This window comes from Nilaparvata lugens, chromosome 4, assembly GCF_014356525.2.
Source record: "Nilaparvata lugens isolate BPH chromosome 4, ASM1435652v1, whole genome shotgun sequence".
NCBI lineage: Eukaryota > Metazoa > Arthropoda > Insecta > Hemiptera > Delphacidae > Nilaparvata > Nilaparvata lugens.
This window is the reverse complement of record NC_052507.1, coordinates 5200780-5225958: the sequence shown is the minus strand read 5'-3', so window position 1 is coordinate 5225958 and position 25179 is coordinate 5200780. Positions and strand designations below refer to the sequence as shown.

Genomic DNA, 25179 nt, shown 5'->3' with positions numbered 1-25179 from the left:
AAATTATAGAATAGGAATACGAATCATAACAATAATTATTATAAATTCTATTTTATTATAATTTGTTTAATTCCGAGTTTAAACCAACACCTACTGGTCTACCTCCGTTAAACCGAGAAGGTGCATATGGGCTCATGCCTCATTCTGAATTTAAACCAACTCCTGGATAAGAAAATATAGTTTACATTATAAAATACTAAATAAAACTTGAATTAATTTGAAGAGAATTCATTTGAATAAATATTCATCAAACGTAAATTCAACGTTCAAACCGAGGACTCGCTTATATGAACCTCTGTCGAGCAACAGAGCACTTTAGTTTACATCTCATGTATGGATTCTTCACCAAACTTGGGAAGTATTTTAAGTGAGGAATCCTACGATTTAGGAATGAATGAATTATTCAAATATGTGGCGCTCTGAAAATCCTCAATACACTTTAGGTTACAAACTCAAACTTAGGTTACATCCCTCTTCAAATATGAATATAGTTTACAATACCTTCCATGGAAAATGGAATATGGATATTCAGTAAATATGGATATTTAGCTATATGGATTATTGATGTTCATAAATATATGATTTCCATATTCAACTGTATATAAGAGGATATTAACGATATTTAACAATATATATGAAAAATATTATACAGAAACGATAACGATATTCAACTATGTTATACAACTAAGATATTCATAAATATGATATTGACCTTTAACTATAAGGATTGTTGATGCTCATAAATATATGATTTCCATATTCAACTGTATACAGAGGATATTTAAATATATATAACTTGATACTTCTTTGGAAATATTATGCAGTCCTCACAAGGTGTGAGGATATTCATAAATATATAACTCGGCATTTCTCCCTTACGAAATGTAAGAGCTCTTTCAAGCTATATAGGCTACACTCACTCTTGATAAAGACATCTTTAGAATCCTATAATATTGTGGTAGGACCCCATCTTTAGAATCCTGTAATATGCGTGGATCCTCCTCTTTAGAATCCTATAATATGTGGGTAGGACCCCAGGAGGGCGTATACTCACTTAGCATAACTGAAGATCGCATTCACTTGATCCCTGATGTATCAAGTGGACCCATTCAGGGATTAATCCCTTCTACATACCAAAGGGAAAGGGATAAGCATTGTCATTCAAACGGATATCAGACTGGCCAGGGAAGGGCTCTTACCTCTTAGCCCTTAGCCGAATATATACGTAGTGTATTCATATATATATATATGTGAGTTCAACTTGCAAATCAGCCCTACATAATCGGATTGAATGCATCAAAGAATCACTTATTCCTCAGGAGGTAGCCAGAGCACTTATGGTGAGGTCCACGTTATAATGGCAGCATTTGTGTTGCTATCCTTGTCTATGATTCGTCAAAGAGGATAGTGCCATCCTTTTATAACTGCGCAACTTTGCCAGATAGTTTTTCAGCAATGTGGAAATATAATTGAATAATAGAATATTCGATATCAATCATGAGAATCTATTATATTATGCTTTAAAAATGTAATATCGGGGATCAAACTTCTCTCTGGAGTACAAAAGCATAAAAAATTTATTACGAAAGAAGAAATTATAATAACATCCATAGTTCATACAGAAATGTTCTATCTAATCACAGTAAATTGAGATTAATTCCTAGAGGAATACAAAAATTTCCCTCACAAAGGCCTGGTTGCACAAAAGCCGGTTAAATTTTAATCCTGATTAATTTCACGTGAACCAAATCAGAGAAGACCATTTCAAACAGATGGATCTACTGGAATTGATCAGGATTGAAAATAACCCGGCTTTTTGCAACCGGCACTTAGTACCTGATTGAATGATTACAGAAGTTCAACAGCTGAGTCATAATTTTGAGACAGTCCCAAACACATGAACTCGCTCACTCACTTCCATCACCAACAGACGACGAAATAATTATTATCAGCTATTTTTCCAAGGATGAATGATAATTATCCTTTTAATGTCCTTCAGCGAGTTTTCTCAGGGAAGAGACCAAGTGCAATCGAATCTTTATATTATAAACCTACTATGTTCTGAATTTCGTGAGAATCGTTAGAGCCGTTTTCGTGATCCGGTGAAATACAAACATATGAATATCTAAACATCCAAATATCTAAACATATAAACAGAAGCTGCTCGTTTAATAGTATAGAATAAAAATATATTCTTGACGAGTAAAATATAATTATATAATAATACTATTTCTGTAATCATATAAAAATCAATTCCTCCAATCTCAACACCTTTTTTATTCATTTTAAAAGTATTAGAATTAATTTTAATTGGTGAGACATGGCTCAATGTTCTAAATCGTGAATCAGATCATGTTGTCGGAATTTGTAATACTATAATCTTTACAAATCAAAACGCCAAGCCATACTGATTCTAAATCATCATACTGACACCAATAACTCTAAAATTAATTACTTTATAATATATTTTTTAAAAAATACTCATTTCTTCAATTTATTTGATTCAAAGAGCTCATGTTGTCAAAATTTGTAATACTATCTATCTTCAAAATGGCAAGCCTAAGCCATATTGATTCTATATCATCATTCTGACACGAACTCCTTTAAAATTAATCACTTTATAATACATTGGAAAAATATTAACACTCATTTCTTCAATTTTTTAATCCTCAGCTCAGCGCATGTTGTCAAAATTATCAATACTATCACTTCAAAGCCAAAACTATACTGATTCTAAAATTAATTGAAAAATATTAATACTTATTTCTTCTATTTGTTAATCCAAAGCCTTACTGATTCTATCATTTACTAACTCAGTTCCTCTAAAGTTAATCACTTCCTAATTCATTTGAAAATATAAATAAGCTATCTACTTATTATTTCTTCAACTTGTCAAGCCATATTTTAGCTCAGCTTATGATGGGTAGACCTAGATATATAGCCTACCTACTATAAGGCCTGTCTAAAGTAAGCCATGGTAGACAACATCACAATTATTATTGTTTAATTTCCATTTTATACTGTTGACTTACCATTTCAAAAATTGAATTCATTTGCTGTCTGATTTCCTATCCAATTCGAATAAATGTACATTTTTAAAACTGTATTTAATTTAAAATTGTATATATTTTCTTAGAAGAATCGTTTAAAATGCATATAGGCTACATTTCTGCCTGTTATAAAATTTGTGTAGTCCAATTAAGTTATAAAAACTTTGTTCATTTTCAGTAAATATAGGTACTGTCTATTGTAATTAAGTATATAATAATAATATCGAGGGACCTGGCTGGCTCAGGTCTGGTGTCAGTTTTCAGGTCGCAACTGATCAATTTCAGGGCCTCTGACATGACCTAACTAATTAAGTAAAGGTGGTAAGGGTTGGCTATAAGGGGTGTTGAGGAGGCCAACTATTGTTAACTTTAGTTTTTAAATGAATTTATACTAATAGTAGCTTGAACTGATGCCAAAACTGAGCTTCTGGAAATTATTCAGTTGACATTTTCTAAAAAAAGCTTTGAATACAGTAGCAACTTAAAATAATAAATATCATTGACTTAATATTGTCCTCCATAAGCTTTCTTTTTAGACCTTTTTAATAGTTTGTAACTGTTTTAATTCATTCTAGAAGTATTATTAAATTTATAATCGGTGTTTTTGTTCATTCATAGTAACTTATCTATTCGTCTTTTGTAATTAATTAGAGATGGATAGGCTTGGCTGAAAGGGGAGTCAAGGAGGACAACTTTTGTATACTTAGTTCTTTAGTTTGCGAGTGAATTTGTTTTTGAAAATATAACTTATTAAAAATATTTATACTGTACTTTATTCCTCAGCCATAGTCGAAAAAAAATTCTTAATGCTATTCTCTTTAAATTGGCAGCCAAAGCCTTACTGATTCTGTAATCATACTAATATGTAATCCTTTCGAACTAATTATGTACCATGCAACTCATTAAAGAAATAAATATTGATACCAAATGTCTTGTTGTCATCCCCAATATCGTTATACCAATAATCGGTGTTGAAGTAGGTAGGTACGGTACCTACCTTTATCTTCTAGAAATGTATTAATAAGGGCTACTTATATTCATTTATAAAATAGGATTATAGTACCCTTCTTTTGAAATTAATTAATTGAAGATGATAGGCTATTTAAAATAACAAAACTATTAGTAAAACGTTTATTTAAAATGCATTTTTTTTAAACTTGAAGATGGTGTGGATCACTGAAACTAGTTGTTATAATTTGTATTTTCAATCTATTATTTTATTAATTTCAAAAAAGGTACTATAATTATATTCTATAAATACTTACCTTTAATACCTTGTGCTTCATAACACTTGTGTGATCGATGGCGTCGTAAAGTTCATAAATAAGATGCAATTCCTTGACGACGACTCGAGCCGCTCGTCTCCAGTGAGACAGAAATTATTATGACGAGTTTTCATCAAATTCGACCAAGGGATTGGAAAATCGGCCAACTTTTGCTACTCAAAGAGCAAGTTATAGAGAAATCAGGTAAATTCTATTATCATAACCTATTTTTTGGACATTTTATCAATTTATGAAAATTTAGGAATGGAATAGATTTGTGCCAAGCCTGTTGTTCCTTCCTAATCATATTTATGATTTGTTATTCTGTCCACAAATAAATGAATAAATAAATGAATAATCATTAAGGTAGCATATTGAATGTATTAGCAACGAGGATACTTGTATATATAAAACCATAGAGAAAATATAACATAGGAAGATATCCCAAGGTATAGGTGATTCATGTTCCAAATTTCAAGCCGATTACTGTAGACTACTGTCTATTATTACTGTTTAAGCCGGGTGAGAGTGAGAACGGCACAGTATGAGAGACTACCAGCGTCACATAGCTTCACGAAAAAGAACTACTAGGACTATGAGCTTGAGTTAACATTGAAAATTGGAACATGAATGCTCAATGCCATGGGATATCTTCTAGTGCTATTTTTTCTCCATGATAAAACTCTATAGTTGATATTTGTCTAAGGTATTGGTTTGAACTCTTAAGCCGGCTCCACACGCATTAGAAAATCTCAACTTATGAAAGAAAAAATCCAAGATTTTCTTTAAGAATTTGTCTTTGAATTTGACATTGTGTGTGGGAACGTCTTTACTAGTATAACTATTTAGTACAACTAGTGATGTTTTAAATGAACTATAAAGGATTGAATCACAAACAATTATTTTTGAATGAAAAAGACTAAGTAATTGTCAAAAAACCACAGATTTATTGATACTTAGAAAGACCGGTTTCGGTTATTACACCATTGTCAATCTCTGATAAACTAAAACTAAATACAAGAGCAGCAGAATTTATACTAGTAGGCGAGTACTGCTTTATACTAATATAAATAATTCTGCTACTCTTGTATTTAGTTTTAGTTTATCAGAGATTGACAATGGTGTAATAACCGAAACCGGTCTTTCTAAGTATCAATAAATCTGTGGATTTTTGACAATTACTTAGTCTTTTTCATTCAATATGAATAATTACCACAATATCAACTTCTCAACTACACAAAAAGTGAAAAACAATTATTTATTGGCCTTAATTAAAAAAATAATAGAAAAATTACAAAAAATAGTTGGAATAGTTTGTTGTATCATTCTTTGAAAAGCTTATACTGAGTGCCAAATTCAAATGATACAGGATTATAATCTGTTGATCAGGAAAAGTGTTCATTTTCTTTGAAAAGCTTATCATAGTCCTATTGAGTCCCACATTCAAATTATGCAAGGATAGCATAATACTTCTAGTTGATTTTTTATTTTAAGTGCAATTGTATGAATTCCTAAATACAGTTATACTATGAATTCTTAAATACATTTGAGTTCTTACATTTACAAATTTGACGTCACTTCATTATGATATCTCATAAATCAATGTTCATGAAGAGCATCAAATGCTCATTTAATACCGTTCAATATCATTAGATTTTCTAATTCGATTCCATTATGGAAGAACAGACAGTCCCTAGCTACACGAATCAATCATTTCAGACTTTCAAATTTGATTTCATTATGGTAGAACACAAATCGAGCAATTCTAAACACTCACTGGCCCCATCCTGGAGCCTGTAACTACACAGCGCGATTTTCTCACAAATCACAGATTTATTAATATCAGAAAGATCCACCGATTTAACAACAATCTCATGCAACTGTTCCAAAACTCTCGCCGCCGAATACGCCTCGCACATCAACTCCTCAACGTACGCTTCCAGTTTTTGAAAATCAGACTGTTGACATATCTTCAACAGTCCCACAATCCAATGGTCGGGGATAACGCCGGTTACCTCGAAGACGTCCTGTTCGGTGATACCTTCTGACCCTTTCAGACGGGCGCAGGATTGGAGACAGGTGATGGCCCGACGCAGATCTCCTCCAGAGGTTTCCACGAGACACTTCAAGGCGGCCTGCTCGCATTTCACGTTCTCCTCCTTGCAGATCAGTTCGAGACGGGAGTGCATCATACCTTCGCCGAGAGGCTTGAACCGGAACTTGGAGCAACGTGACGTCAAGGGGTCGATGATACAGCTCACATAGTTACAAATCAGGCAAAACCTGGTGGAGCGGGACTCTTTTTCCATGGTGCGACGCAAGGCGGCCTGAGCTGCGTGTGTCATAGAATCCGCCTCATCTAGGATCACAATCTTGTAAGGCGGACATGGTCGTCCATCAGGTCTCACACCGCTAGCGGTCAGCTGTGAGAACACCTTCACCTTATCTCGTATCACCTGAATACCTCGATCGTCGGACGCATTCAACTCCAAAATCCTCTCTTTATACATATCTCCAAAAAGCTGCCGTGCAGCAGCTATGATAGTACTAGTTTTACCGGTGCCGGGAGGTCCGTAGAACAGAAAGTGTGGGAGATCAGCACCAGATAAACATTGTTTCAAAACTGCTACGATTTCGTTTTGTTCTACCACGTCGTCGACTGTTTTGGGCCGGTACTTTTCGACCCAAGGGGTGGGGCGACTGCTTTTTTTGGAGTCATCTTTGCCAGATGATTTGCTGCCCGATGGTTTCTCGTCTCTGCCTAGTTTGCCGGTTTTCAGGAATGCCTGCATATTTGCGCCTGGAAATGAGAAAAAATGGGATAAAATAGCTGGTTCTAATAAATAATATAACATGATAATATTTTGAGAATAACAGAATTTTTCACCTTGTTGTGATACATTTTGGTGGAGATCAGGCTTCAGTTGAAATGGAATTTGTGGATTTTGCAGCTTGTTGTAAAACTTTTGGTGGAGATCAGGCTTCAGTTAAAATGGAATTTGTGGATTTTTAAAACGATCTTGTCTCTCAGATCACTTTCTACAACTGGAAATATTAGGCCTCAAGTCCCCAAAGAAAAAATATCCAATTATTATTCAAGTTGCATTGAGGTTGAAAGCTATGCTCAGCTCTACCTACTTGTGTGAATCATATTTTTCAAGTATGAAATTCATAAAAAAATCTATATAGGAACATTTTTTGGACAACTGCATCAGAATGGCGGCTACAACGTTCACTCCAAACATCAAGAAAATACTTGATGGCCAAAAAGAGTTCCACTGCTCTCATTGAAATGTACATTTCAACTTTTGTTATACTTTTTGCTATGAGATAAGTAGATTTCAACACTAGAAATGTATCTTTATATGCAATAAAAGATACTTTCTTCAGTCTAATATTCCTTGGTAGCTCACTAGAAGATTTATAAATGCTATTCTAGCTCACAGGCTCATAAGTTTGGCGACCCCTGGACTACATCAATACTATTAATAAATAAAAAATCTTATTATTTCATCACAGGGCTTACATGATAATCGGACGCGTTTCAAGGCACCGAGCCCCCATCTCCTAAAGCATATAGGCCTAGTAGGCCTAGTAGGCCTAGTAGGCCTACTCATTCAGTATCAAGATACTTTACTTACTTCTTAACTACTGTATAGCCTTCACCAGCAACCAGGGCTGAGGGAATCTTCCCTTCAACTTTCCTGAAGATGAGGATAATAATGCTTGATACGCGATTTTATCATGTGAGTCCTTGTTTTTTTCTAATTGCGGATGATGTCTACATCTTGAGCTTTTTCTAGCTTGTATATAGGTAATGAGAAGTGTATGGATGATTTTATGACATAATCAAGGTGGCTCATTGGAATGAGTTTTTATTCTTTAGAGGTTTTTTTCAATGATGACTATGCTGGTCTGTGACGCCGCCATCCATGTGTAAAATACAGAATTAATTTTTGACATGATCTATCCGGGGAACCCTGGTCATCGATCACGATATTGGATTATGGATTAGCCCTGGCAGACTAAAGAATGCAACGCCTTAGTCGTCTCAGCTATCCTGGCCTTCCTTATTTTATCATGGCTTATCTTATCCTACTTTTTCATGATATTAGTAGCTGTAAGTAACGTACCTACAGTTCAAGCCAGGATTGAAATTTGAGAGATATGATACATATAGCAAATATATAATAATAAATAGAAATGATTAGAGTACATAATATATTGGTTACAAGTTGTCTTTTTTTAGGGCTACTTTTGAATATAAATCCAAGTACCCTTTTTTAAATTATTTAATGACGACATGTTTCAGCTATATAATGCTATTATCAAGTGATTAAATAATTTTATAAAGGGTATACTTAGATTTATATTTTTACTTATGGTTACTAGTTGTTTGAACAAATATAATGAAGTAAATAGAGCATCAGTGTAATGTCCCATCTACATATTGGCCCAACGTCAGCCAATGCCAATGTGTGGATGAGTGATTTGCCAGGGTTAACCGTTATTAGCCTTAGTGGGCTATCGCTCCGATGTTTTCTAAGCGGAGCCAGCCCAAAAAAATGCCAGTGCTGGCAAACTAACCATCCGCACTAGTCAACCAATCCCTGCTGTTTCCTTTGTACTGTATAATTATTTCAGAGTTGATTTTCTGTGAATTATAATGAACTTTTATTGCGTTCCTTTCAGTTAACGTTTTCAATATACAACTACATTTTCAATTAGCCATTTTGAAAGAGGCGCTCCATAAGCACTTGCCAACGTTGGCTATCGCTCTACCGCTGGCCTTGGTTGGGCACGCTGTGTGGAAGGCAAGTCCAACGCAGCCAAGCTTACAAGGCTGTGCCAGCGACTGTGCCAATGTGTGATCTAGTCATGATATCATGCACCAATAGAATGCAATAAAAATAAGGAATAAAAACCAAACAAGCTTACATAACCTCACTTATTACGTCTTAACAAGAATAAAGAAGTAGGAAACTCAAGATTAATTTAATGATTTATCTGCATTCATAATTTCCAAATCAAAATCTTCTGATCCATACTGAATAAATTTCATCTAAAGTAATAGCAACTTGAGTATTCATTAACTAAGAACTAAGAAAAGTGATGAAATGTGTTTTACAACATTACAGCTTACCTCAAATTGATATTTGGTTGTTGGTATACGTTCATAAGCCTATTTCAGGATGTAAAAATATTTTGGATAGTGGAATATTCTACTTATTTTATAATAATTAAACAAATACAAACAAGAAACAAAAATGTGTAAATGTAAATCTCAATTTTTCTTGTTTTGTAGGTTATGAAATTTAGCGGCAACTAACAGCTGGAGCTGTGGCTTCTTGATTACATTTTTCATTGCTGGACAAATGAAAAAGTTTTGAAGGGAAATTAACAAAAAATTTTTGAAACCTCCATCAAATAAAATTTATTAATAAAATTCTGGGTCATTGATATTATTGATTGCAGTTGAAATATCTTGACCTATTATAGGTCTGAAGGAAAAATACAAAGTGAAACTTAGACATGTCAGTCTTTCAATTGCAATTCGATTGAATTTTGTTATATTTCGTAATTATGATTGAAAAAATTCAATTATTCATCAGAAAAATATTATATAACTTTTTGTTGGCCAATGCTTATACGTGACCCAAGTGTATTATTGCATTATGGTAGTCTCTGTTGTGTAGTCTGTAGAAGGATACGGAATAAATAAGAAAGTTGGTTAGCGTCCGTGAATGTACTAACTGGTTTATTTTGATAAGTTTGTTTACATGTTTTTACTAAAAAGGTGTACATGATTGCACATTTATCCACATAATAAATTCTAGGTAATTATTCAACTATTTTTACCACTTCTTCACAATTGACCTGCACAATATTGCTTGCGAGATACCTGTTTTCAATTTTGTTGATTTCAAAATGGTTCCTTCTTGGAGGACACACTGCTCTATTTTTGTAAAGAACTGAATATAACTCACAAAATCATAACATAACATGACATAAATATTATAAATTGACTTTTTCTGTATCTATATGTAGAATTTTCTAGTTAGCAGTCTCATAAAATTGTGTTTTGAAAGTGAAATCTGTTGACATCTTGCTGACTCCATTGTAACTTTGTTGATCCGACTTTATGGTAATTTGATATATTTCTCAATCTTTGCACCTATTAATTCAATTTTCTCATTCCAGACTTTAAGATAACATCTCTCGTAAAATTCTTGAAGCAATATCAAAAATACTTTGTTTACATATTTGTGTGATGAATGGCCTAATTCCAGTAGATTACCTATTCAATCTGGAAAGGTCGAGATTGTCTTGGCTTTTGCTTTTACATGTTTCTTTTATTTCTTATATTCATAATTCTAGAAAACTTGAATAAATCACTTCATTCGAATGTAAAATATGCTTTTTTTAATAATGAATCGTTTAAATGTTTCTACATTGGTTAACTTAGTTGAGTGTTATCTTGAAGCAGGTTAGATCAAGTTTCTTTATTTTTACTCCAATTCTTAGGTTTTTTAAATAAGATAGATAGTTTTTAAATAAATAAAAGATTATTGTAATCTAATTTTGCAAAAGTTATAATTTATGTTGTGTTGTCTGCAACGTGTCTCTTGCATTTTTACAATAGGTTAACACTTTTTTGGCAACGTGACTTACGGTACTTATTAATTTTTTCAGTTTATTTATACAGATACTTTTTACCGTGTATATACAGTTTATCAGTTCAAGATATAGATAGTTCAAGCTTTTTTTAGAGCGGATTCACATAAGCTTATTTATAAGTGACTTTTGTATTTTAATAACATTGTTGTGTCTTTTGTTCGTAGATAATTATTAAAATACGCTACTTGTCTCTGGTTATGAAAATGAAGATTCCTACAAACAGCTCTGGTAACGGCTATTACGGCAGCGAAACAATTCCTCCCTACCTGTCAGATGGATCTGAGAATGGGCATCAGGATGACCTCGATTCTCCAGCACTTGACGGTGACTTCTCAGAGTACATGTGGATGGAAAATGAAGAAGAGTTCGACAAACAGGTACTTTATTTGAAAAAATACGTTATTTATCAGTTTCAAGATCAATTTCGGGTTCCAAAAAAGGTGCCCATAAGTCATGGCGTGATTCCTCTCAACAAACGAAGAAAAACGTTTTAATTAACATAGCTCCGAAAATGCTTGGTTACCAAGTTATACAGGGTGGAAGATTTTGTCTGAATTTCTGTTCCCCTGCGGAAACGAAGCCCTACGGGTATTTGTTGGCTGTTAATTAAGATGTACAATTTAGCGTACTTTATGTAGAATGAGCTGAGAAATTGAATATGGTAAAACCGTTTCCAGACCTTTAGCTACAGTAACTTTCAAGATATGTGACGAAATACGCGAAACTTTGTCTCAAAAAACAAGTTCTTTAAAGGTTTGAAGCAGATTCACTATGTTGAATGTACAATAAACAAAATATTTTTTACAGAACTTGTAGAAATTCAATTTTGAAGAGAAATATGTAGAATAAGTCTGTAATAAACAAACGCAACCTTAAAAAATTAATCCTCAATTACATACAAAACGCATGAAAAATAGACTAGAAAACTAGTTAGTATACCTAGGCCCGGTTGAATTTTAGCCGTGTTTAATTTCACGACAAAATTCGTTGTTTATGTTCAGTTTATTCTTTACATTCAGTTTATGTTCTTGACTTGTTCACTTGTGGCTATACCTATGACCACGCCATGAACAGAAACTCATTATTATTAACAAATCAGAGAAGGCCTTTTTGATAAGAGAACCAACCAGAGGAGGCATTTTTAATAAGACTGCTTCTCTGATTTGTTCTCATGGAATTAATCACGATTAAAACTTCACCGGCTTTTGTTCAACCGGCACCTAGCCTAGCAAAAAATGTACTTGCAATGCTTGCAATCATAAAACTCACTCAGAGAATTATAGGGCTTCTCCTGAAATAAAGTTTTAAAATTGAAAGTTTATCAGTTCAGTAGTTCAGAAGTGATGATGCTTTAAACAAGTACATCATATCCCGTACACGTATAAGCCAATTTCCTCCTGAATATATAGTGAGGTCCACGTCATAATGGAATCTTAGACCTCACTTCGCTCGGACAATAACAGATTGAAAACCCAAATTGAAACACCTAGTTTCTATGTTTTAAAACTGAAGATGATGTGATACATCGAAACTATAGTGAGGTCCACGTTATAATTGCAGTGTTTGATTAGCAATGGTATTGCTATCCTTGTCTATCATTCAACAAAGTGGATAGCGCTATCTCTTTCTCGCTTTGCTCTGTTGCCTGATCGTCTTTTAACAATGTAGAATTAATAATTAGTAGCAAAATATTTCATCTTAATTATGAAATTATTGGAAAATATAATTTCTTGCCTGATAAAATATAATTGATTATTTAAACGAGAATGAACCGTTAATATTGAAACAATATACCTGTATCAGCTACCGTCTATAGAAGGCATTGACAAGACAGAGAACCGGCAACGTTGTTCTCCTATCTTTCTCCACTACCATTATAACATGGACCTCATCGTAGCTAACTTTTAATCCGCTTTAGTCGAGGTAGCTCTGCTCCTATTTGTTGCAGATTAACGCAATAAATAAATAATAAATAAAAGTACTTGAAGCAGAATAAGTGAACTGCATCTCACTGCCAACAGACAAGGTTTCTTATGTTGACGGTGCCAAATATTAAATTGATAATATTGTTATACTCAAGTTGAAATCAATGTCTATTTGTATTGTATCCTCTTGTAATTAATATTGTACAAATATGTATTTGTAATTTTTGGAAATAAATTCAATAATAATATCTAGTGACCTGGCTGGCTCAGGTCTGGTGTCAGAATTTTCAGGTCGCAACTGATCATTTTCAGGGCCTCTGACATGACCTAACGACTGCTTTTTAGGCAGTCGGGACCAACGTGTTCATCCGAAAAATAACAATCTTTCTCCACTGCCATTATAACGTGGGTGAGGTCAGCAAAAATGGGTTTGCATTGAGTGCAATCATAAAACTCCTTCAGACAATAAAAGGGGTTCTCCTGAAGAAAAGTTTCAAAAGTGAAAGTCAATCAGTTTTTTAGTTAAGACGTGATGTTGCTTCAAACATGAATTTCGTATCCCGTATATGTCTAAGCCAATTCCTTCCTTTATGTATTGGGTTCGATATCGTAGTATACATGACAATAATGTTTTTGTTTGTTACTCTAGAACAGTGGTCGCCAAACAGTCGATCGCGAGCTACCAGTAGCTCGTGGGATAGTTTCTGGTAGCTCACAGGAATGCTCGTGCAAAAGAATGTCGTCCAGTTCGAATATAAACACTTTCCCTGTCTGAAGAAAATCAATGACAAGGAAAATCCTCCACAGCACCGCAGCAATAATAAAGAACTCGTTACAATTCTTTCAGACTTGAGACAACAGTTTGATCAACGATTCCAAGATTTTAAAAGCATATCAAATGATGGTACAATTCATCAACTCTCTTTTGTAGAGATCTATGCAGAAGATTTTGCAGCTTGTGTTGGGTACAACATTTTGATGGAGATCGGGCTTCAGTTGAAATGGAATTTGTGGATTATCAAAATGATCTGTCTCTCAGATCACTTTCTAAAACTGGAAATATGTGGCCTCAAATCCCCAAAGAAAAATATCCAAATATTATTAAAGTTGCATGGAGGTTGAAAGCTATGTTCAGCTCTACTTAATTGTGTGAAGCATCTTTTTCAAGAATGAAATTCTTGAAAAATCGATACAAGAACAGACTGACTGATGAACATTGGGACAACTGCATCAGAATGGCGGCTACAACGTAAACTCCAAACATCAAGAAAATACTTGATGACCAAAAAGAGTTCCACTGCTCTCATTGAAATATACATTTCAACTTTTGTTATACTTTTTGCTATAAGAGAAGTAGATTTCAACACTAGAAATTATCTTTATAGGCAATAAAAGATAATTTTCTCAGTCTAATATTCCTTGGTAGCTCACTAGAAGCTTCATAAATGCTATTCTAGCTCATACGTTTGGCGACCACTGCTCTAGAACATGGTAGGCCTACGCCATAGTGGAGTAGGTCAATTACTACACAGAAAACATGTAGAGGACACATTATAAGAAATTTCTGAAACTAACTATTGTATGTAATTTTAAACTATCTAATATTTTCTGTAATAATGTAGTAGTTTTAGTTTTTTTGACAAATAAACATCTATGTATTCATCTTATTTGACAGTTTACCATTAATTCATGACAGTTTTTCTTCACAGTTGCAATTATTAATTGGTGTGACAGGTAATGCAACAGCTGGAAGAAGAGGAGCTGATGGAGCAGTGCATACAGGCGATGCTTGAAGATGAGAGAGACATCAGAAGCAACAACCAGTACAACAGCAGTCAGCAGAACAACTCGACGCATGCGCAGAACCAGTCGCAGTCACGACAGCAGGTACCGCGCGTCTCGGCGCGACAGACCTGGAGCAATGGAAGTCTGTGAGTTGATTTATAAACTTTAATTACAATTTTTGATGCAAGAAACACGGATCTGACGTCGGAATTGCGATATTTGTGCAATATTAATTACAGTTTTGTTCATCGTTGGTTTATAAACTTTTATATTACAATTTTTTATGCAAGAAACACGGATCTGACGTCGGAATTGCGAAACTCGCAACCGTCCATTCGTGCGATATTAATTACAATTTTGTTTATCGTTGGTATTTTAACTTTAATTAACTAGTAACTTCCATGGGTACTGGAAGATGTGTCAGATCTTAGTCGTCCTATCTAAGGCCTTAGAGCAAGACTATATTTTTATACATTTAATTTTGTAAACTTACGCAACAATTTTCCAATCAATGGTGATGTGAGAGTAATATTTTTACTTTCCTTGCCCTAATACGGTAAGGAAAGTATTGCTTTCCGAAAAAATTAAGTTACCTACCCTAATTTCTATACGTTTCAAGGTCCACTGAGTCCAAAAAGTGGTATTTGGGTATTCAGGCAAAAATCTATAGGTATTGGTCTGTATGTGTGTGTGTGTATGAGTGTATGTGCGTCTGTGTACACGATATCTCATCTCCCAATTAACGGAATGACTTGAAATTTGGAACTTAAGGTCCTTCCCCTATATGGATCCGACACGAACAATTTCGATCTAATGCAATTCAAGATGGCGGCTAGGAAAGTAGTGTGAGTGCGCCACACCAGATTTTTGTTTTTTATTCTGTTTTTAACCGTCAAAATTCAAAATTCTTAGTTTTCGTTGTTTTGTTAGTGAAATGGACTTAATTTTAGAAAAGTGAAATCAGAACCGTATTTCGGACTTTCAAAATGTTATCTAAATTTGAGAGAAATTAATAGTACAAGGAGTATCCTTAGTTTTTCTCTCCCGATCAGTGCTTCTTTGTAAAAGTTATAAATAAATATTAGGCGTTTTTGCACTGACGATGATTCGGCAAGGCAGAAATAACTCAATTGACTGATTATCAGCTGATTCACGAACGCCAACCCAATCGGCTGATAATCAGCTAATCGGAGAGCTTTCTGCCCTACCGACTCGTCAGCCGCTAGTGCGAAAACGCTTCATATGGCTTGGCCCTTAGTGGTTGACCTTGGTCGCATAATATTGGTGACCATGTTTAAAGCATGCTGGGATACTGTAGTGAGATCCACGTTATAATGGCAGTGAAGAGAGATAAGAGAACAGCCTAGTTGATATGGGGATATCTGATGTAGGTAATATTCGTCTTCTTCCAGTCATTAGTCTAATATTCCAGTCAAGATTCAGATTGGAACTAACAAGTAGAAGCTTTCCCTCATCTGGTATTAGGTCTTCTAATATGCTATCTAACGAAATAAGAAACCTGCCCCTTGTGACTTTTAATAGAAGGTTGAAGTCATGGTTAATCTCCAATCCTTTCTATTCTATTAATGAATTAAGGGAGGGCAACCTCAACTCTCAGCTCATCTGTACAGTAATTATTATATCTGTGGCTGATATACCCCACTCTAAATTTAATTGTATTACTACTACACCTGCTCTAGAATATGGGTTTCCCATAGTTGAGTAGGTTAATTTCCGAAAAAATGCAATTTATATTTGTAGTAAATTTCATATATTGTATTTTTGAATATTATGTACATTCTATTGATTAGATTGTTTATTTATATGTTAATGGAAATAAAATTTATTTGTATTGTATTGATATTGTTTCATCTATTGTATTCGCAGTTTAACCACATTGCATTTTTGGGCTATACTAATTTCATCTCTAAGGATTTAAACTTATGAGTATTTTGCATGAATAAAATTATTGCGTTTATTGTTTATATTTCCAAAGACAAAGTTTAATGCATCTGTTATAGTAATTTAAGTTGATGATATATATGTTATTTTAGTGATATGACTTATTTGTAATATTACCTAGCCTAATGTACTTAATGTATTTTTTTGGCTGAAATAAATCATTGAATCATATCCGAGATTATTCACAACTTCACCGTTGACAACCAGTCCATATGTGCATCCACCAAGAGCCTCAGAGAGGATACAGTATGCAGTACCATATAATTAACAAGATCATGTGATAATATCAAGCAAAGTAATAATAAAATTCATAATATATTAAGATAGCTCCTAAATATAAGTTGAATAGAGTTGCTAAAAAGCAAACTCAACTCGGCAGTATTTGTTCTTAGAACCGTGAAGAATTTGCTGAATACAGGAACGCTTAGAAGTGTTTATTTTGATGTGTTCCATTCTCTTCTTTCATACGGTGTTGTATTTTGGGGCAATTCAACTCATGCAATACATATATTTAGAATTCAGAAGTGGGCAGTTGAAGTGATGGTGAGTGGTATTAGAGCAAGTTGTAGAGATTATATAAAAGAGTTAAAGATTCTCCCACTACCAGGTGTATATATTTTGGAGGCTCTTTGTTTTATTGATAAGAATAAAGATAGGTTCAATACTGGAGAGTTGTTCCACTCATACAATACCAGATATAGACAAAACCTCAGAGACGACAAGTATGTATGAGAGGGGGGTAAAGAGTGCAGGAATTCGGGTTCATTGCCAAGACACGTAAAGGCTCTTACAGGTGAAAAGTTTTGAATTAAAGTGAGGGAGGAGTTGTTGCAGGTTTGTCCTTATTCCAGTGAGGAATTCTTCTTGCATTATGAAATGCAAAGATTGACGACTTGAATTATAATTGACAATTCGTATACCCCTTTCATATGTGGTCAGTGGGATGAAAAAAAATAATGTTGGTGACAAAAAACAGCCCTGTCTAACCCCTCCACGAACAACTTCTACTTCTTTCAACACTCCTTATCCCATCGGACATTTGCTGTCTGGTTCCAGTAAAGATTGGCAATAATTCTGACATCCTGATTTAGGTAATATTAACTGTCAATTCTGTCAATCAATTTTATTTCATTTGCCAATCAAATATTTTTTTCAATGATTAAATGCTGTTCCAATGATTTATTTTTTCTTATTTGTTTTACAGCAACGGACAGCAAGACATCTGTAATGGCATGGAGAACCTCAGGGTTCAGGATCAAGATGAACTAGCGAAGCAGGTAAGATACTCTTGACTCCTCGATCATTTTATAAGGGCGAGGCCACACGAGGCGTTTTTCAGACGAGTCGGCAGGGCAGGAAGCTCTCCGACTGGTTGATTGGGTTGGCGTTCGCGAATCAGCTGATTTGAGAAGCTGCCTGATTGAGAATCAGTCTATCTGAGAGCTTACTGCATTGCTGACTCGACTGAAAAACGCTCATGTGGCCTAGCCCTGAGAACGCTGAGAAACGCTTGTGTGAAGGCAAGATAAACATCAAGAGAAAACCGGGTCGAAGAAGAATATCTTGGTTGGCAAATCTGAGGAAGTGGTTGGGTAAACATCAGTAGAACTCTTCCGAATCGCAACCAACAAAATCAAGATAGCCATGCTGATAGCCAACATCCGGAACGGATAGGCACTTAGGGAAGAAGAACTGGTTCGCTGCAATTTTGGTGCTGTACAATATTCGAATAAATGTACTGTACCTCATTGAATATAAAATTATGTCTATTTAAACTAGAATGTGAATGAAAGATAAGTGTATACACGTCGTATTACAATCAACACTTACTACACTAAGTACTGTAGGCCAGAATGCAAAGTTTTTATCACGTCTACACTACTCTTAACCTTCCGGCAGTCGCGCTGTTGTAAAAAGTACAACAGTGTCAGTTTTTTTGCTGCACAAAACTATTGAATGGGGTGGTGTCAGTGAATGAGTCACCTATGCATTCCAAAACTTTTCCCCCATCACTCCACTGAGTTGCAGTATCAACCGAGCAATGGTTCAGTCTTTAGGTGTCATTTAGTCGCGACAGTGCATAAGATAGGGAAAGACTGTATACGGGGACTGTAAACGAACCAATAACACAGAATTGATGGCTTTGCTTGATGTACCTTGTTGGGTTATGAAATGGTAATCATTCAAATGTTCATAGGCGTAAAATAATCCAAGAAGATGGAAAAAGTAATTATACAATTAATTAATATGTTTTGATAGTAAACAGAGTACATAACACTTGGAAAATTGGATGTTGTACAAAATACAACACGCGACTGCTCGTGTGATTGAGTAGGGCGCGACTACCGGAAGGTAAAGAGCTCGGGTAAAATAGATTATTCGGTTTATCAGTTATCCGGACACTGTCATGCATCAATTGATCCAATTATAAAGTGTACTACTCTTCTGTACTTAGATTACAACGTGAACCTCACTGTACCACTTGTTACTTGATGTCAAACTCACATTTTACTCGTTTTTCAGAGCACACTGAACCCGAACGCAGCCGAGTTTGTGCCGCGAGTGAGCGCCAATGTGGCCGCCCCCTCTCCCTCGCCCGCCGCTGCAGCCGCGGAGAAAGCAGCCTAAACAGCTCCACTGCCCTACAGCCACTTCAGCCCTACAGCCACATCTACTTAGGTCTCACACCACATCTGTTCATAGGCTGTGAATGGTGCAGCTACACTTCGTTTAGTTGTGACGTGAATGTGTTGAGTCGTGTATACAGCAGCTGTTGTTTTATTTGTGTGCGCGCGCATGTTAAGAGAGAGATAAATAAAGAGAGAGTGAGATGTAGAGAGAAAGAGATAGGGCAGGCGATTGCACCCCCTTATTCATAATGGTTGTCCACTTGGCCCGGCTTGTATTAGGGCACTACCTCCATAAACAAAGCCGTAGTGCATTCGTGTGACGTCAGCACAGGTAGAGCTCATACACCAATACAAATTCGTTGATTTCAGCTGATCTATATCAGCTAGTGTTTTTATTGGTGTAGGAGCCCTACCTGTGCTGACGTCACACGAATGCACTACGGCTTTGTTTACGGAGTTAGTGATTAGGGTACCCATCAACAAAAGGACAAGTGTGTTGAACCACTGTCTCTGTAAACAAAGCCGTAGTACATTCTGGTGACGTCAGCACAGGTAGGGCTTCTACACCAATCAAAAATTGTTGATTTCAGCCGATCTATATCAGCTAGTGTTTTTATTGGTGTAACAGCCCTACCTGTGCTGACGTCACCAGAATTTACTACGGCTTTGTTTACGGAGGTAGTGGTTGAACTTGTGTGTACATGCATGCTCGTCATGCATTTTGTTGTTCTATCAGCGAGATGCTTCGAACAAAAAACAGCTGACAGCAGCTTCTAACATAGAATAAACAATAAATAAACGTCACTGGAAAATTGCAAATTATAATGTTACAAAAATGATTCAACCTCAAATAGAGCAACGAATAAAAATAGAACCTAATCTTGAAAACATTTTTTCGAAGCCTTTCGTTGATGACGAAACATGCACGACGAGCATGTTTGTACACACATGTTCAACACACTTGTCCTGTCGTTAGTAGCAACCCTTATTCATTGTTGTTCAACTATGTCCCCACCCGTATTCCACTATCAAATATTTTTGAAATTAATTGTTGAATGTTGATGTCTAATTCATGCATTTTGAATCACCTTTCCATGATCGAGCACTCTGATTTCATTGTTAATTTCACATTATTTATGTCCGGTTTCACCGGGCTCGGTCAAGACATTTGAACATGGTCAAGCCGGGTATAAGTGTACACTGGACTTATGTTCAACTTAAGTGTACACTGGATTTATGTTCCACTCAAGTGTACACTGGACTTATGGAACATATGTTGCAGTGCACTCGTTGTAAACCGTACCTGATTCCACCATGTTCAAATGTGTTAACCTGTGTTAGCTTGGTGAAACCGCACATTAGTATTTTACTAATACACTACAGTTTCATGTTTAAATCAACATATCATCTTCTGCTGTATCAGAACACACGCTGAAAACATTACAGTTGAAGATGTGTTGGTTTTAACATGAAACTATTAAGGTCCCTGTAGAGGTGCGTACAGACTTTAGCGCCACAAACACGTGCATTTCGCTTTCCATCAGCTGATGCTATTCTTATTATATCTGTATTTGTACAAAGACAGTAAGATGCAGATATAATCAGTTGATGAAAAGCTAAATGCGCGCGTTCGTGGTGCTCAAGTCTGTACGCATCTGGATAAAATACTAGAGTGGAGTTGACTGTAATATCAGTGTATTTTAATGTAATATCTTTGATCATTATGCATCTTAGATTGGTCATTATTAATGAAATAGGCCTACTTGTTTCATCTAAGATCTTATTAAATTTGATAGGTTGTAATGTTGGCATTGAAAAGTTGTTCAAAGATCTTCTTTCATCACATTGAGTAGGTTCTAAGATAGGCATTATCTTGTCAAAATTTGGTCAAACTGTTCTTATAAGATATTATTATTGATAGTCCAATCCCCTCCCATTTGATCACCCTTATCATCACAGTAATAATTCATTGTTAGATCTGAAAAGTTGTTCACAGGTTGTTTACAAAATTGTAGCAACAGTTGTTGGTGCTTTTGAGAAGCAGGTTGTTGTTTTTAATCTTCTGTTGTTGCAATTTCTAGTCAATATTTTATATCTGAAAGATCGTCTATTTATCTATCGTTTTACTTGTACAGTTTTTTTATGTCTCGGTGACATGTAAAATTACTCCCCCAATGAATGATATTTTAATAGCTTTAAATCTGTGTTCCTGTTATTTTTAAGGATTCTATATCAAACTATTTTTCATTTCAATATCAGTGCTATACCATCGTACATCACAATAATTTGTTATAACCCTCAATTAAAATTAAAGTATTCATGAATTAGCATTCAAAATTAGCATGATATTACTGATAAATTATCTGCATTAATCACTCACAATTAACATTAATTATTGATAAATCATCTGCTCTAATCAATCACAATTGGCATGATATATTATAGATTATTCTTGTTAAGAATATGTTTCCGTATTGAATTGATATCCTATTGATTTCAAGGAAGTAGTCAAACTACATCAATCAATCTCTGTCATAAAATTTGAATTTGAAATCTTGAAGCTCGTGCTTAATCGATTCTTTGTTTTTGCTTTCAAAAAATAGCAATTCTCTGGCATTGCATAAAAAATAGTAAATCTTAAAAATAGAATGATAAAATGCTTGAAAGTTATCAATAAATTGAAAAAGTTTGAATCTCAAATCAACATTACAATCAATAATAGGCCTACTAAAATCAGTCTACAAAAATACTCAAATTATTCACTAATCATATTCTAGCCTTACCAAGTTCAGTAGTCTCCAAAAGTCGAAAAAGAATTAATTTCATAAATAAATATTGATTTTGGTTTATTTGAAAATCAAATTAACAATCTGTGCTATTTTTGTTATTAACCTAAATCCTGATGAAATAATATTCAACCTATGATCTCAATAATCATCACCCAAATTGAGAAAATATTTATCAATGTTTGTAAATTGTTGATTTTTGAAGATTGTTTGTCCTCTGTATGTCCTGTATCATAACTAGAATACTTGAAATTATCCAATAATTTTATTTTCAGATATTTTATATTGGTGATTCCATAAATTATATTATACATAAAATTATCCAATAATTTTATTTTCAGATATTCTATATTGGTGATTCAATAAATTACCATTTCAATGTGATTTTTTTCTATCTAGCATTATTTGCTTGAATAAATAGATCTGAAACTAAACATTTTAATGAAATATTTTAGTTATTTAGGTTGTCATATAACACTAATTTACATAAATATTATTTTTACAATCGCCTGTCTGTTTTGTATGAATGTATGAGAGTGAGAGAGAGAGAATGTGTATCATAGATATTTCATTGCTATCATTTCATCATTGTGTATTATATTTTTAATTTCCATTTTCAAAGTTCTCATCTAATCCTTATCCAATTTTAAGCGCATTTTAAAATATTGTTCTGGAAAGTATAATTGAATTTTTCGAAAGCTTTAATTATTCAAGTTGCGTAAATGATGAAGTTTTTATTGATTGTTTGTTAACAGTGGGTGCCGAATTGTTGTTTCAAGAATGAAAAACGTTTTAACTGTTATTTTTGAAAGTGTGTACTTAAAATCCATGCAGCGATATAATCTATACCGTCCATGTTTGGAGATAGCTGGTGTTTTAATGGTCATAAATATCTTTCAGTAGAGTTCAGCTCGAAAAAACAGTCATTTGTATGTTTTAAAGACATTTTACTCAACTTCATCAATACATCAACACATTTTTTATAAACTGTATTATTATTTGAAGATAAACACGTCATTTTAATCGTATCAAAATTTCGTTTTAGAGTTTTATTTCATCTTTAATATTTTATTGGAACTTTATTTCAATTTTTATTGGAATCTATCAATACAAATAGCATTTAACTTTGCATCAAAACTGTAACCATTGATTGAAGATGAACATTTTCAAACGCCAAACCTTCAAATCTCAAAAGTAATATCAATTCCACCGTTAATTTGGTTTCAAAATTTTATTTTATCATTAATATTTGATTCCCGTCAAGACCTCATAAATAGCGATAACTGGAGCAACTCTCACGCTGGTGCATTAACCGAGATCAAATTTAAGGCTATGCAAAGGCTAAAAATAAACTTTCTACTGGTGATATTTTTTGAAGTTCTTCGATCTGTATAATATCAAGCTACCAAAATGAAAACGTTTTCCCTGGAAAACATTTTTTTTCCGATCATTAATATCTGAGATACGTGCGCCTAAAGTTTAAATTTTTGGAACAGAACATTTCAAATTCGGTAAGAGATTTAAAGGATGGATTCTTCATGGTATTGTTGATCTAGTATGACAAAACTTTCCTGAAAATTACACTTTTTAAGAAAGTTATTCAATTTACCAAAAATAACACAACTGATAGATTTTTAGTAAATTGAATAACTTTCTCAAAAATTTATATTTTCGGGAAAGTTTTGTCTTACTACATCAACAATACTATGAAGAATCTATCCTCTAAATCTCATGGATTTATCTCTTAACAAACTTGAAATGTTCTGTCCCAAAAATTAAAAATTTAGACGCTCATATCTCAAAAAGTAATGATCGGAAAAAAATGTTTTCCTGAGAAAACGTTTTTATTTTGATAGCTTGATAGCATACAAATCGAAATAATTTGAAAAATATCACCAGTAGAAAGTTTATTTTCAGCCTTTGCACTGCCTTAATCCTATGTCAGTATACCCGGCTAATCAATGATCAAAACTCATTACGGCTAATGTAAACCTGCTGATGTAAACCTTTATTTAAATAAAATTCAAGTTTTTATTCCAAACTCACATTATACTTTACTAGTATTATGTTGATCATCTTTTTGTTCTTACAGCTCACTTAATTGTATTATACTTAGTAGACCTTAGCCCAGTTTCTGGGGCATTCATTATATCTAATGGACCATTAAACCTATAGATTTAATTAGTGTCCCAGAAACCGGACCCTTGATAAGTAGTATTTCATGCACACATGTCATTCATTAAAAATAACAAATTAATAGAACATATTATAATAAATATCTGGAGCAAGTAGACCCTTTAAAAATGATATATCATCTTACATCACAACTCATGCAATAATATTGTACATTTGAATATTCTCGATCTCTTGAATAAACTTAGAGTATTACCAAATTATCATTGCAAGTTTCTAGTGAAAAATGTGTATCAAATTTAACTTATAAAATCAACATAACATAATTTATGTCATAGAAAAATATGTAATTATATTCTTTCATCACAGCTCATGTGTGACGGTAAAATGGTTGTCTGTGATTTTTGTGACACTACGGCGATGTGCAAATTATTGAAAAGTACAAACAGCTATAAAAATGTGAGATTCGCTGCAAACTGTCAGCATCAATGTAATGGGATACATTAGAAAATGCCTACTGTCTGAAGTGTCTCTCACCCTAGTATTATCTTATTAAATTGATGAACTCAATAATAATACTATAGGTAGAACCTAGCGAGATGGACCCTGACTACCCATTTGAAACAATGAAAACCAGGGTCCATCTCGTTATGTGCTACTATTAGAACATAGCGTGATGGACCCTGACTACCCATTTGAAACAATGAAAATCATGGCCCATCTCGTTATGCGCTATTATTATCTAATAGAACATATCGAGATGGACCCTGATTACCATTTGAAACAATGAAAACCATGGCCCATCTTGTTATGCGCTACCTACTATTATCTATCTGAACTTAGCGAGATGGACCCTGACTGTCATTTGAAAACAATGAAAACCATGGCCCATCCTGTTATGCCCTACTATTATCTATTAGAACATAGCGAGATGGACCCTGACATAACCACCCCTAATACAAGGC

General features: G+C 34.1%; 2 protein-coding genes across 3 annotated transcripts; one reads left to right on the top strand and one right to left on the bottom strand.

Annotated features, from left to right (window-relative positions):
• Nucleotides 1-5559: 5559 nt before the first annotated feature.
• Nucleotides 5560-9669, bottom strand: LOC111043471 (replication factor C subunit 4). The gene is made up of 2 exons (XM_039425562.1): nucleotides 9459-9669; nucleotides 5560-7115 (listed from the first exon to the last, which is right to left on the bottom strand). Exon 2 carries the CDS (start codon nucleotides 7105-7107, stop codon nucleotides 6031-6033), a length of 1077 nt encoding a protein of 358 aa, XP_039281496.1. The 5' UTR covers nucleotides 7108-7115; nucleotides 9459-9669; the 3' UTR covers nucleotides 5560-6030.
• Nucleotides 9670-9713: 44 nt separating this feature from the next.
• LOC111043479 (polyadenylate-binding protein-interacting protein 2) lies at nucleotides 9714-24679 on the top strand. Of its 2 annotated transcripts, none has more exons than XM_039425561.1 (5): nucleotides 9714-10460; nucleotides 11158-11370; nucleotides 14653-14849; nucleotides 17870-17942; nucleotides 19189-24679. In XM_039425561.1, the coding sequence occupies exons 1-5, from the start codon at nucleotides 10458-10460 to the stop codon at nucleotides 19291-19293; spliced, it is 591 nt and encodes a 196-aa protein (XP_039281495.1). In that variant the 5' UTR covers nucleotides 9714-10457; the 3' UTR covers nucleotides 19294-24679. The 2 variants fall into 2 exon arrangements, with proteins under 2 accessions (XP_039281495.1, XP_022184138.1); XM_022328446.2 differs by having other exon boundaries at nucleotides 9764-10152.
• The last annotated feature ends 500 nt before the right edge of the window (nucleotides 24680-25179 follow it).

Coding starts and splice junctions, on each gene's coding strand:
- LOC111043471 (XM_039425562.1), bottom strand. CDS start 7,107: ATGCAGGCATTCCTGAAAACCGGCAAACTAGGCAGAGACGAGAAACCA.
- LOC111043479 (XM_039425561.1), top strand. Junction 11,371..14,652: donor AAGAAGAGTTCGACAAACAG/GTACTTTATTTG, acceptor TTGGTGTGACAG/GTAATGCAACAGCTGGAAGA. Junction 14,850..17,869: donor ACCTGGAGCAATGGAAGTCT/GTGAGTTGATTT, acceptor TTTGTTTTACAG/CAACGGACAGCAAGACATCT.